The 14,299-nt window shown below is 34.6% G+C and overlaps 2 protein-coding genes and 1 long non-coding RNA gene across 7 annotated transcripts in view; 1 reads left to right on the plus strand and 2 right to left on the minus strand.

Annotated features, from left to right (window-relative positions):
* Positions 1 to 5,289, minus strand: part of LOC143253710 (uncharacterized) — a 57,508-nt gene extending 52,219 nt beyond the window's left edge. The window contains exon 1 of the mRNA XM_076507986.1: positions 5,068 to 5,289. The gene's annotated coding sequence lies outside the window, so the exon portion shown is untranslated. The remainder of the gene's footprint in view (positions 1 to 5,067) is intronic.
* Positions 5,290 to 5,411: 122 nt separating this feature from the next.
* The window catches only part of LOC143253715 (uncharacterized), a 28,967-nt gene continuing 20,079 nt past the window's right edge, over positions 5,412 to 14,299 (plus strand). Inside the window, exon 1 of one of the 2 annotated variants that reach the window (XR_013029811.1) lies at positions 5,412 to 5,522. This is a non-coding gene — a long non-coding RNA (uncharacterized LOC143253715). Of the gene's footprint in view, positions 5,523 to 12,207; positions 12,343 to 14,299 lie in introns of those variants that run through there. The other variant, XR_013029810.1, reaches the window with a different exon arrangement.
* On the minus strand, positions 5,859 to 12,289 carry LOC143253712 (uncharacterized). Of its 4 annotated transcripts, XR_013029804.1 has the most exons (3): positions 11,660 to 12,289; positions 6,243 to 7,078; positions 5,859 to 6,196 (listed from the first exon to the last, which is right to left on the minus strand). XR_013029804.1 is itself a non-coding variant. In XM_076508000.1 (2 exons), exons 1-2 carry the CDS (start codon positions 12,287 to 12,289, stop codon positions 6,614 to 6,616), a joined length of 1,014 nt encoding a protein of 337 aa, XP_076364115.1. In that variant the 3' UTR covers positions 5,859 to 6,613. The 4 variants fall into 4 exon arrangements, 3 of the variants coding, with proteins under 3 accessions (XP_076364115.1, XP_076364114.1, XP_076364113.1); XM_076508000.1 differs by having other exon boundaries at positions 5,859 to 6,997; XM_076507999.1 differs by having other exon boundaries at positions 5,859 to 7,006.

The following is a 14,299-nucleotide window of genomic DNA, read 5'->3' on the forward strand; positions in this document are numbered from 1 at the left end:
TTTGCGCGAAATTCAAAAAACAAACCAAACAAGTAAAAACAATAAGGATGTATAAAGGTCACGTGCTTTGTTCTATTTTAAAAAGAAATTATTTACTAATATTTCAACTTTTGTGTAAAGATAACCTTCTTTCACAACATTATATAAGCAGTTTTTAACTAAAGATAAATAAAAAAAACGTGACACTTGTCTTTCTATAATTGATTTCTAGAATGAGACTATGAGCAACAAAATGATTGCGAAAAACCTGTTTCAGATTTATTTGTTTAAAAAGGATTACTTGTCAAAGCAGTTTATGGTTTGTAGCACATAATATCCAACATAATAAACTGGACTTAAGACAAATACATTCAAATGTCAAGGTCAACTTGTTATCAAAAGACAGTTTTCGTGCAAAAAAATTACTTTATTCATGAAAACGTAAGATAAAAATGAAGTATACGGTTTTGTACAGCATGATAAATAAAACTGGAATCGAAAAAAAATTTCTGTAGAATGCTTAAAGCAAAAAACTGAATCTATCATTTTATTCTCAAACAAAATGTGCCACTTGTTTATATATATAAAGTTCCTTGTCAAGTTAGTGTTTAAAATCAAGGCTCATTGCTATGGCAGATATAAATATTGTTAAACAGGTTTAGCAAGTAATACAAGTATAAATTATGTAAAACTAGCCGGGGTGCCTGTACCCTGAACGGAAGTTATGAAAATTCATGATTAATGAAAAGTTATCTTGGGACACAACAAGTTTTTTTTTATATAGATAATTTTAAAGAAACCAAAACGCCCACAAAAACAGCAACACGCAAAATGTGAAATCGTAAATTAGCATTTATCTACTCATGGACTCAACAAGTCTTCATGTCCAATGGGGTGAAGATCCATCGTGTGGGGGGCGAAGCAGTGGTAAAAACACCTCGCAGAAACACTTGTGAAAACCGAACAATGCAAAATTGAAAATCTGTGTGTATTTCTCCATGGATCTAATTAACCTCCATACCAATTTTGGTGAAGACCAATCCACAGCATGCAAAGTATTTACATGGACATACAACAGACATTACTATTATATTTATGTAGATGACGCCAGTGCGTTAGATCTGCGTGTGACGTATTCATGACGTCATATCTACACTCTGAGAATAGAGAAAAGTGAAGTTCTCCACAACGGGAAACGGGAAAATCAGAAGTCTCATTGCAAATCTACATACACACAGTATAAAAATTTTGCTAAGTTGGGGGTTGCCCATTGCGTAATAAAAATGTTTTTTTCCAGTATCATATAAACAAGAGTTCCATTATAGTACCATGTCTAAAGTGTCCTTTTTTGATTTGGTTTGTTTTGAATTTCGCGCAAAGCTACACAAGGACTATCTGTGCTAGCCGTCCCTAATTTTGCAGTGTAAGACTATAGGGAAGACTATAGCGTGTCATCACCTACCGCCAACTCTTGGCTACTCTTTTACCAACGAATAATGGGACTGACCGTAACATTATAACGTCCCAACGGTTGAAAGGGCGAACATGTTTGGTGTGACAGGGATTCGAACCTGCGACCCTCAGATTACGAGTTGAGTACCTTAACCATCCGGCCATACCGAGCCCGTGTCCTTTTTTATTCTAATAATTGTACAGATGGACATGGTCTATATCAGCGCCTCTCAACCTTTTTCAATATCGTTCAACCTATAAGTTCTTCACAGCAGCTAACTCACCCCAGTTCGAAAAAAAGATAAAATTCTTTACTACAACTTAAACGTACATCAAACTACAATTACAATGAATAATAATAATAATATGTAGTGTTGTTTTTTCTCTTGAATTTGGTGTATAATACTCATTTACCATGATTCTGAGCTTCCAGTGGCCCAGCGGCTAAAAACCTGGTTTCGATACTCGTGGTGAGCAGAGTATTGTATAGTTTTGAGAGTAACTTCAAACAGACATAACCTGATTCTGATATCATTAACCTTCAGGTGTTCCATTCACCGAGTTGAGAAGTATTGCTCTAGTGACTAGCGTGTCGAGTTGTAAGGTCAAAGTCGTGATAGTTTGTTGAACACATTGGTGCATTATAACGGTGAAAGTCAATCCTGCTACTCGGTTAAGAGTAGCCGTGAAAGCGTCAAATTCTAATGACTGGTTGTTCCTTTCCGATTAGCGGTTTTAAATTACCCCTCGCGAGATTTGCATTTTGTTCCATAATTCAACACACAAATAAAATGTCTATTACGTTGGTCCTTCAGGTCAATCAAGATGATCGCGTTAACTATTCGACATTATAAATAAATATATATATAGTAAAATAGCTTCAAAAGTAAATTGTCAATTAATAAGCCAAAAGTAGATTGCAAAAATCACACACAAAACTCCATCATCACGTTAAAACTAAAAAAAATCATAATATTCTTACTTAAAACAGCTCTAACAGATTAACATATTGTAACAAGTCTTAAACTTAAGAGCAACATTTTGTGTATCAATAATCATCATCTCGCCAATCTGATTGAAGATCTGAACCTGAGAACAATCACCAGACTTGAACAGAACTAGAAGATCCAGCTAAACAAATTAATTTCATTGAGAAAATCAAGGGACATAAATGTTATTTTTAATTTTAGGAATCCTACTTTGAATGAACAATGTTAAACTGCTCTATCAAAAGATTTACATTTTTGTCAACCTACTCACGAACTTAGTTTCTAAAATTACTTTTTTCCCATTTGAATGTATCTGTAAGATTCTTGAAACATTTCCTAGTTTTAACAAAGATAACACATCAAACCTAGATTTATATATGCGACACCGTCTTCCTTTGTTGTTTTGTTTTGAATTAAGCACAAAGCTACACAATGGGCTATCTGTGCTCTGCCCACCACGGGTATCGAAACCAGGTTTTTAGCGTTGTAAGTCCGCAGACATACCGCTGAGCCACTGGGTGACCCGTTTTCCTTTTACAGCTTCAATCCGTAAAATAAACGTAAAAAAACACAAACCCTTCTCCTCTTCCAGTAACCGGAACATTGTTGTTATCTATCCAGCCAGATAAAGGTGAAGGTGTTGTTATTTTAACATAACTGATTACATTTTCAAACTGGAAGGTATTTTAACTTATAGAAAGAAGATTAAATCAATCGATAACGATTGGCTTAGGTTTACTCTCAAGGGTGAGTAAAATCTTCAACGGACTTTAAGGTATTTCAAAAACTGTAAACCCATGGCTGACACCACTTTTATAGAACTTTATTCTACAGGTTCCCGCTCTAGTTTTATGTATGGCTTACAGAAACTGCACAAAAATGGTTAAACATCGAGACCTATTCTACCTACTCTCGGTTCCCACGCCTAAAAACTTAAGTGTCTTGTATTGCATTAAACCTGCTGAGAACTAATTTGTTCTCAGACTTTTTTCTTTGCTTAATTTGCTATGGCCAGTTTTATTATTCAGTATTTGTTTGTTTGTTTGTTTTTGAATTTCGCACAAAGCTACACGAGGGCTATCTGCGCTAGCCGTCCCTAATTTAGCAGTGTAAGACTAGAGGGAAGGCAGCTAGTCATCACCACCCACCGCCAACTATTGGGCTACTCTTTTACCAACGAATAGTGGGATTGGCCGTACATTATAACGCCCCCACGGCTGAAAGAGCGAGCATGTTTGGCGCGATGGGGATGCGAACCCGCGACCCTCAGATTACGAGTCGCACGCCTTAACACGCTTGGCCATGCCGGGCCTATTCAGTATTTATTCAACAACATTCCACTTGAGGAAACAATCTAACCAAGAGTTATTATTCCCAACCAAAGATGCTCTCTGTAACCGACAAAAAATCGGAATAGTTTCTTAAATTGTCCCTCAAGAACAATCTTTCAATTTTTAATAGTCATTCTTATCACCATATAGACGCACTGGCCAACGGATCACACCTAGGTCCGATCCTTACGAATGTATTTTTCTCTTATTATGAAAGTTAATGGTTTATTACTGTCTGCACTTTACAGAATAATAAACGTTGACAATCCATTTTTTAACCTTTCACAACATAAATCACCGTAAGAAGTTTTCAGAATATCTAAATTCAAAACGTTCATATATACATTTTTGCATGTGAGGTGGTATTGTTTGTTTGTATGTTTTTGAATTTCGTGCAACGCTACTCAAGGGATATCTGCGCTAGCCGTCCCTACTTTAGCAGTGTAAGACTAGAAAAAAGGCAACTAATGATAACCTATACCTTCCTTCATTTCTTTAATTCATGCAGCATCTACAGTTATCTCTTTCCCTTCTCTGCTTCCCCCAGCTCGTGACGTTATTTTTACCTATCACAATATAGCTCGTTCTTCCTGTTCTCCTCTGGCTTAACTGGTCTTCATTACAGCTACATCCAACTAACCCCAAATTGACTACCAGAAATCAACCAAGATAAAAACAAACCAAGCTTTTACCTTACTCTTCAATATGACTTTAACCGTCATACACATGTGAAGCTGAAAAGAAACAAAAGTTTCTGAGCGCCCCACGTTTGCCTTTGGGGTTTCCCCCTCTAAGGTCTTTAAAACCTAAACGACTACCAAGTTTAAAAATATAAATATAACCACCCACAGACAACTATTGAGATACTATTTTACCAACAAATAGTTAGATTGTCACATAATAACGCCCCCACGGCTGAAAAGGCGAGCATGTTTGATGCGACGGGGATTCGAAACCCGACCCTCAGATTACGAGTCGAACGCTTTAACCCACCTGGCCTTGTCGGGCCTCTCGAAATGGTATATAACAACAAATCAGTTTTATTCCGTCGTCTACGTAAATAAAGTGAATAATTTTAGTGCCACAACTCTTTATTGTAAAAAAAAAATATTTACTGGTTTATACGCTTGTTTGGACGGTTTATTACCAGGCTCCTTCAAGCATAAATTTGTTCTAAATCTCCTAAGCAAAGTATACAACATACGTTCTTTACTCATAATTTTCAGACATTCATGATACATTACAAAGTAATTGTATCTTCTTAATTTCTTACACTCTATCACATGAACATTTTTAACAAGTCAAATGAAACATACCAAGAAGCGAAACATTGTCTCCAAGTATCTATAATAGTAGTTTATAACACTCCTTTCACGGGCAAACAGTAGTCTTAAAGTAAAATTCAAAAAATGTTCCAAACATAATACTCGTAAATTAAACAACGTTTAATATTTTAAGTCAATATTTGGAATTCAAAACTTGTTTACAACCAAAGCTACTCTATCCAACCTTATGCACTGTGGGTCGTTTAGTAATATTCCCCTGGTACCTGTAAAACTACTCATATTAATAGAACTATGACGCCTTGAAATACTCGTACACGAGAATTTCAACTCGAAACGGAAATCTACCCAAGTCTTATATCCATAATACAGTGAGGGTAAAAACCCACCACACACTTCTTGGAAACTTAAAAATTCTCGATTCCGGCACCACAGTTTACAAACTCTTTACTAAAGAAAGCCTCTTCAGTTTCAGTGATCACGCAGCAGTAAGTAATAACATCAACTCCTCCGTGTTGTCATTAAATTAATAAATTACAGATGATCGGTGTTTGTATATTATTATTATAGAAATTATTGTGTTATTTATTTTTCTTTGAGCTTTCAGTGCCCATTAAAACCTTTCTTTATAATGTTTTCTATTAATATGATTAAACATACAATATTACAATCTGTTCTTTTTTAATTTTTGGTTATATAAAAACTATTTAATTAATTTCTAACGTTGTTTTCTGTAATTAGAAAATTGTGAATCAGTTTTTGATTTTTAAATGAGGTGATGTTATCTGAAGCAATTCTGAAACGTTCATAATCAAAAATTGATATTTCTGTGTTTTAATATTTATTACAAACCTTCATTTTCCACTTTATAAACAAGTTATGTTAAAAAACTTTACAAATTCTTATCTTTTCATATTGTTACTTTCTACATATACGACAGATTATACACTTTATATAATATGTGAATATTATTTTAACCTGCATCAAGCAAACAACAATTAAAAGTCATCACTGAATGAGTCTTGATCAAATAAAGAACAATTAAAAGTCATCACTGATAAGTCTTGATCAAACGAAGAACAATTTAAAGTCATCACTGAATACGTTTTGATCAAACAAATAATAATTAAACGCAATCACTGAGTGAGTCCTGATCAAGCACCTAATAATAAAAGTCATCCATCACTGAGTGAGTCCTGATCAAGCACCTAATAATAAAAGTCATCCATTACTCAGTGAGTTTTGATCAAATAAACAATAATTAAAAGTCAACACTGAATGAGTCTTGATCATTCAATAATAATTACAAGTTCTATTAAGTGATGATGTGCACGAAGTTTGAGCTATTTTATTTCTGTTATATAAAGGTATTGCGAATAATCTTATCATTTATTAATCAATCTCTGGTCTGAAGTTTTCCTGAAATGTGCGTTTTATTTCTTTATATGCTATCGTGGTCGAACTCTGTCTTTATATTTCTTGGTTACTTTCTGTACCATCACAGTAACTGTTGCAATGGTTTTGTAACCCTCACCTCTCCACTGCCAACGAAGTATAATATAGTAGTCAGCTGGATGCTTTATTGGTCATATTTAGTATTACTGCAAGTCGTTTTAGGATAGTACCAGCTCGGTGCGAGCTGAAGTTGGGCAGAACCTTCGTGTTCAATCTTACTGATTGAAGCCATCCTGCTGTTTTGTTGCCAAACTGGTAGCCATTCTTGCGTGTTGGAAGCAATCTGGGCATGCTCATTTTCTGTTTCGTTATTTGTAGTGGAATCCTGTTCACAGGATTGTTTTTGAAAAGCAGAATAAAATACCTTAGGAGATGTCAGGGGAAGAATATCAAGTTCTTTTTTAATGAAACAGAAAATTCCACTGAAGTTTATTTGAACTAAGTTAGGAAATGTCTGGCCTAAAACAGGACGACAAACGTTCAGTAATCCACAACTTGAAGCTGTTTTCTGTAAGATCTCAAAAAGATTTTCATTTGAATTGTCAATTGCCAACACAACACTCTCTGGTTTGATTGATATGAATATTTTCTGAAAACACAAACACGCAAACAAAACATTTCAATTTTCAATTTTACTTAAAAGTTTCGTGAAAATTTGAACAAAAATCACAATAACAAACAAGAAAGGTGAAGTTTTAGCTCCTCTTGAATATAAAATTTAAACTTCACGCGAAGTATGAGAGATTACTTTAATAGTCAAGGGCACATGTCTGAATCAAATGCTCGACACATTTTTTAAATAAAACATGACACAATTTCTTAATAAAATAAAAACTTTGTTACCTGTCTTGGTATTAAACATTGTATGCATAACTTGAGTGATTTCATTTTGTAATTAAGCACAAAATGTCTGTCTGTGATCTGTTCACCAGGAGTATCAAAATCTGGAGTCTAGTATTGTAAGTCGGCAGACATACCGCTGTGCCACTGAAGGGGAAGGACTTGAATGAACGAACGTGATAAGGACAAAACAAATACACAATTTCATATTTAAATTTGCTGATGCTTTTATATTTATCAATAGTGAACTTAAGTCCTTCGTTAGGTCTTGTTCTTGAAAAATTTATTCTTTACCAGTGAGTATACCATTTTGTTTACTTATTACTACCATAAAATACCCAAAATCCGCTCCAGAATTTTAAGGTACCCTTTTGATTAACAAAGGCCTCAACGTACCAGCCAATTGTCTTCATTATCTAAATTACTTCTGCAGCGATCCTGCTGTGCCAGTTCTTTAACTGCTTTATCTGTTGCCAGTTCTGTAACTGCTTTATCTGTTGCCATTTCTCAAACGTAATTTAATTCAACACCTACAGTGTTAGAAACTGGGTTTCAATCCAACGTTGTGAGTGGAACACAGATGGACGATTATGTAGTTTGTGCTTATCTTCAAACCTAATTATGTAGTTTATGCTTATCTTCAAACCTAATTATATAGTTTATGCTTATCTTCAAACCTAATTATGTAGTTTGTGCTTATCTTCAAACCTAATTATGTAGTTTGTGCTTATCTTCAAACCTAATTATGTAGTTTGTGCTTATCTTCAAACCTAATTATGTAGTTTGTGCTTATCTTCAAACCTAATATATAGTTTATGCTTATCTTCAAACCTAATTATGTAGTTCTTATCTTCAAACCTAATTATGTAATTTGTGCTTATCTTCAAACCTAATTATGTAATTTGTGCTTATCTTCCAACCTAATCTCAGGTCCGTTTTTTCATCCTTCCAGTTCTTTTTAATTTGGTTTATTTTCATTCTCTAATATTCTGTAATTCATAATTTTCTTCTCGTAGTTTTTGCCCTTTCCCGAACTTAGTTGAATTTTGCACAAAACTACACGAGGGCTATCTGCGCTAGCCGTCCCTAATTTAGCAGACTAGAGGGAGGCAGTTAGTCATCACCCCTCATCTCCAACTCCTGGGCTACTCTTTTACTAACGAATAGTGGGATTGACTGTCAAATTGTGACGCCCCCACAGCTGAAAGGGTGAGCATGTTTGTTGTGACGTGTTTCGAACCCGTTACCCTCGGATTACGAGTCGAGTGCCTTAACCTCCTGGCTATGCCGGGCCTTGCTCTGACCATCACGGGTATCGAAACCCGGTTTCTTGTGTTATAAGCCCATAAACATACCATTCTGCCACCGGGGCTTTCTTCTAGAACAGAATTTCTGAAACCGTGGATCGTAAGTGTCTCTCACCACTTGGTTTCTAAAATATTAATTTTACTAATGCTGCCTGTTTTATATACGAATTCTAACAATCAAGTAATAAACAGGGCAGAGGATATGTGTGGTAAAGTTTGATATTAGAAGGGACTTGCAATGCAATAAAGTTTGAAAACCACTGTTCTGAAGCTATTTAGACATATCAAGTTATAGTGTATGTTAGATCGGAAAGTCTTAAGTCAATTAGTCATTCATGCTTTTTAGGATATAGAAAATTGTGTAAAGCCAAGTTATTCAAAGCAATGACATCTAGAATTGACCAATGACGCTTTTTTGAGGAGAGAGAATCACTGGCATTTCTAGTTATACAAAGAAACCGCAGTTAATACTAGAAATTGGTTGGAGAACAGAGAAGTGCAACACTGTAATACGTAGAAATTCCAGTTTATCTTTGTAAGTTAGGTATTCTTAATACCAACAAATTTATGCTAGAATTACTTGAAAGAATTTGATACCTTCTGAATCTTGTATACCTTTAGGTAACTAAAAACTATTTTAATTTGTCTTAAACTAATTTATATATGCTCTAAATTTAGGAAATATGAACATGTAAGTTGATTTACTTTTCAGTTATGAGGAATTACGGTGTTATTATACTTTAGTTTCTGGTGATTCCTTGAAGAAACTAATGGAATTAATTTGTAGTATATATATATATATTAATCATAACACCTAGTTAATCTGAAGGTGTACGAGTTAGGTGTTATATAGAAAAAACTATTATTGACAGTTCCTAATATCTTAGTTCTCAGTAGCGCAACGGCATGTCTGCAGACTTACAACACAAGACACCGGGTTTCGATACCAGTGGTGGGTAGAGTACACGTAGGCCATTCGATGACTTTATGCTTAACTGCAGGTAAATTAATATCTTATTATTTCCCTTTCCATGTTTATTTGTGTGTCCATGAATTCCTTCAACAGTTTCGGAGTTTAAAGGACAAAGTTTGACATGTGAACGTGGGAGCTGATGGGTGTCCTTATTCATACAGCGTAAGCTTCATATAAAGATGGTGCTAAAGAAGGGGGGTTAAAACGCGCCTGAAAATTCGGTCACATAAGCATGGTTGGAATCGAATATTTATTTTTTCATTAACGGTGAATTTGATGGTTCATGCAATTTTTTTCAGAGCTAAAAGTTGTTCAAGATGGTTCATCACAGGTTTTTGTTGGACAAGCAAGAAAAATTCACCCTTCTACAGAGTGATTCCATTTCTCTAGCTTATTATAGGTCTATATTTGGCTTTTAAGAGTAATTAACACTTTCACGACGAGCATCTGTTTTCTTTGATGTTCAACAATAATTTACACTTCTATATGGTGGTTTTATTTCTCTAGCTTATCACAGTTTGCATTTGGCATACAACAAAAATTCATACTTGTAGAACGAAAATTCACACTTTTACAACGTGGATCCGTTTTAATAGTTTACTGTAAGTTGACGTTTGTGATGCAACAATACACAATAATTCTACACTTTTTTATTGTCATAATGTGACGTATCGATTGTTCAACGTATATAACTGTGGTTGTTTTAGTACCTTTACGTTATCCTATTATGACTAGTGAATTAAACAAAACATCGGGGATTTCTAAACTGTTTAGGTTTTTTAACTTGGTTTGGGAAAACAATGCTTTAGTGTTATTAGTTTCGTCTTGGGTTATTTCCAAAACAAAAGCCAGAGAGTCTTCCGGTAAGTTAGTGATATGTCTACAGATTTGCAATGCTAAAGTTATGAGTTCCATTCCCAGCAGTGCCACAACAAACAGCCCTATTGATATACTAATGATTTTTGTCTACCAACACCGTAGTTAATTCAACATTTTGTTACAACCTTTGTTTTCGTCTAACACTCTTTACCAAATTCAATTTTATCAGTGGATTTTAGTAATACCAACTTAGTTTGATCGTTTCGCTATAAACCCTTCGTAACGTGAAGTAGTAAATTACGTTAACTCATTTACTTGTGTTCGTTAAACATATTTCTCTCTTTTCTTCTCCGTCAGGCTCGGCATATCCAGTTGGTTAGAGTGCTTGACTGCCAATTTGAGGGTCGTGGATTCAAATCCCCCTCACACAAAATATGTTCGCTCTTTAAACCACCGGAACATTATAATGTAACAATCGATCCCACTATTCGTTGGTAAAAGAGTAGCCCAAAAGTTGGAGGTGAGTGATTATGACTAGCTACCTTTTCTCTAGTCTTACACTGCTAAATTAGGGACAGTCAGCGCAGATAGCCCTCGTGTAACTTTACGCGCAATTTAAAAACAAATTAATTCCATTCACAAATTTTCAAACCACCCGTTTATTTGGATGTAGTTGTATGCTATTCTCCTCTAAACAATTACTTATTTGTTTGTTTTATAATTTTTGCCGCAGCCCACACAAGAATTATCTGCACACGTTCTTCCCTAATTTGTAACTGATAAACAAGAGTGAAAGCAGTTAGTCAACAGTTCCAAACGCCATCTTTTATTACTTTTCTTGTCGACCAAAAATGAGGTTTAACTGTTACTTTTATTTTATAGCAAAGTGGCGCGAACCCCAAACCACCAGATTTATGCTCCCGACACAGATTTTAGTCTGAGGAATTGCGTATTTATTTTGAAAGAGTTTTCGAAAAAAAGCAAAATAAAATCACAAAGCTATTTTCTGCTTACAAATTAATATTCTAAACTATATTGATATACAGGAAAGAGAATAAACCGGACTGCTAAGTCTTAGTTACTGTAATGTTGACTACGTGTGAAAATAGATACTGTCAAGACATGCCTGAGTACAAAAAATATTATTGTCTTCCATATACATACATAAAGTGTTATTAAAGTAAGCATTTGTTAAAGTACTATATGATACAGAAACGTTAAATATACATACCTTTAGGATATTTTCACATATTTCATTGTTTGAAGCAACGGCAGATATAAATTTCATTACGACAATGATATCTGCTCTTTTAATTTCCTCGTTCACCTCTGCTTTCCATTTCGTTTCACACATATTCTGGCACACGAAAACTGTTCGTGAAAAATGAATGCGTTGTTCTCCTAATAGATCTACTAGTGAAAAAAATGTTTCTTTCCACCCTTGACATCTGTCAATGATTGTAGCATTGACGTTCCATGGAATCAACGTATTTTTCAAAGCTAAAAATATTCCTGCAACATCAATTCCAGGACCTCCACCGATGGAACAAATATTCAACGTATTTTTACGTTGTTGCAGCCAATATATAAGAGGATCTGATGTGTGCGTTATGTCACAAAATATTTTTTCAGCCATTTTGGTGTGTGCAATAGCATACATATAAAAGTAGGCCATACGGTTCCTTACATCATTAAAATCCACATCCGTTGTCCCAGCAACGAGAGAAGAGTAACTATATGCTTCTCTTATTTGTGATATTCCAGTTAAAAACTGATATTTCGCCTGATTGTAATCGAATCCTAATTTCTTAGTTTCAAGGTCAAGAAGAGTCCTATACAAATTTTGTATTATATCATCCATTCTGCTACAACTGCAGTCATATATACCGAACTCTTTCCATTTTTCTCTGCGAGGTAGGCTATGAAAATTTCTTTTTTCAGTATAGTAAATAAACTTCTGTATCACGTCGTCTGTTTCCTTTATCTCTGTTACTTAAAATGTTAATATGTTTCAACAATGTCGTCGAATCGGGTAAAAACGTGTTTATCTTTGTACTACTTTTTTATCAACGAAAATTCTCTTTAGTTATAAAGAAATGACGTAACTATGTTGGGATTTCACTATTTATGGCGGTGTTGTGAACTTTACAAAGTATCCTTGTTCCTCACCGAGCCTCGCAAGTTAATCATGATTACATAGTTTCAACACTGACAACAGCAAAAATAATTCATTACTCACACAAAAACTTCGCTTTGTTCTGTTCTAAGTTTGGGAAATACTGATTTATGAAATAGAAATAATGAATAATTTGAATTCTAAGAAAGAGAAACCAGGAAAAGTTAGTTTTAAATAACTGTTGGTTAAAAATACTTTAGCCTATTTTACTTGAGGCTGTTGATGTTACGTGTTGACGTAGGTGTTGGCAAGTCTCGTAACTACGCACGTAAATCTCGATCCCGCGAGAATAACTTATGAAAAAATAAAGATAAAACAACATTCACGAAGATTAGACTTCTTTATACAATAAGGAAGACTAAACGGAAGTTTATTACGTTGTCTCATATTTACTGAAAGAAATGGTTCCTTACTGATAATGTAGTAGAATATATATTTATATGTATATTTTTGTGTGTGTCGGAATAACCTTGAGTATTTATACACTTCATTAACTTAAACAATGTTTTTGATAAATCTGGCTAAGACTGAAATATGAAGTTACTGACCATAACATGTAAAACACTGTTTGAAAAACCACTCTTTGAATAGTGTGATGACAAAATCGAGTTTAAAAACAAATGTTATAAATATAAACCAAAATTTCAACATCATCTAGATCGTTGGACTTGTATTTTTTTTATGAGAAATAATCATTTGTTCTATGGCATGAGTGCTTGATATTCGATAGGTAAGCAAGCCTGTGTTAATATTGTTATATATTATATATGTGCTAGCTGAAGTGCCCGTCCATTGAACGGGTGAAATAAAAACTCATTTGTAAAAATGGATATGAAATGGTGCTTCTATTTTGTCTTAATATAAGAAAAACATTAAAAGTGGAATAAAAATACATAAAAGTACTGATACTGAAAAGAAAGAATTCTATTGATATGAAATTAGTGGGGGAGGGGTCCATCTTCCCTCATGAATGATAATCAGAAGACATCTTGGGATCCTTCTCGGGCTTAGAGAAAAGAAGAATAGTCCTGTGTCAAGAGTCTGAAAAACATTATTTTGCCAGATTCAATTAAAAACTACCATAAAAAGGGCAAGAAAGGCAGGAGAGCGATTATGCAAGATGTCATATTGAACATCATTAGGTCTGACTGATGTACTATTAGACCAATGAAGAACAGGATGAAGTTCAACTAGTGCAAAACGGCAATCACAGTCATAGAGACAATCAGCCGAAATGGAAAGAGAAAATTGAGACTTAATGACCAAGAAGACGGGTCATTTCTGACAGACAAGCAAAACTCTTCTCAAGAGATTCTAACGATGTTTTGAACATCAACAACTTCCTGGTCATTGGACAACAAGTCAGAAAGGGGAGGGGAAGAGTACTTCCCATTGATCTTTCGAATCTTGTCCCAGATGACTTTGAAACTGATGGTGAACGTAATCCAAGATTCTTTCTGAATATGAAGTCTGACCTGTCGAGCATGCACACGGGCCTGCTGAAAAGCAGTGCAGTTCTAAAGAGTAAGATACCTGCTAAAAGTATTCGAGGCCTGTTTTTTGAGCTTTCTATGACTGTTGGTAGGCGAAATACCACCATGGACGAGGGTATCGTGGAAAACATATCAATGTTTTAGAGATAGTTACTTCAATTATAAAATCAGTTACAGCTTCCATGCAGTCGTTAATGAATGT

This window comes from Tachypleus tridentatus, chromosome 6 (assembly GCF_004210375.1).
Source record: "Tachypleus tridentatus isolate NWPU-2018 chromosome 6, ASM421037v1, whole genome shotgun sequence".
NCBI classification, from domain to species: Eukaryota; Metazoa; Arthropoda; class Merostomata; order Xiphosura; family Limulidae; genus Tachypleus; species Tachypleus tridentatus.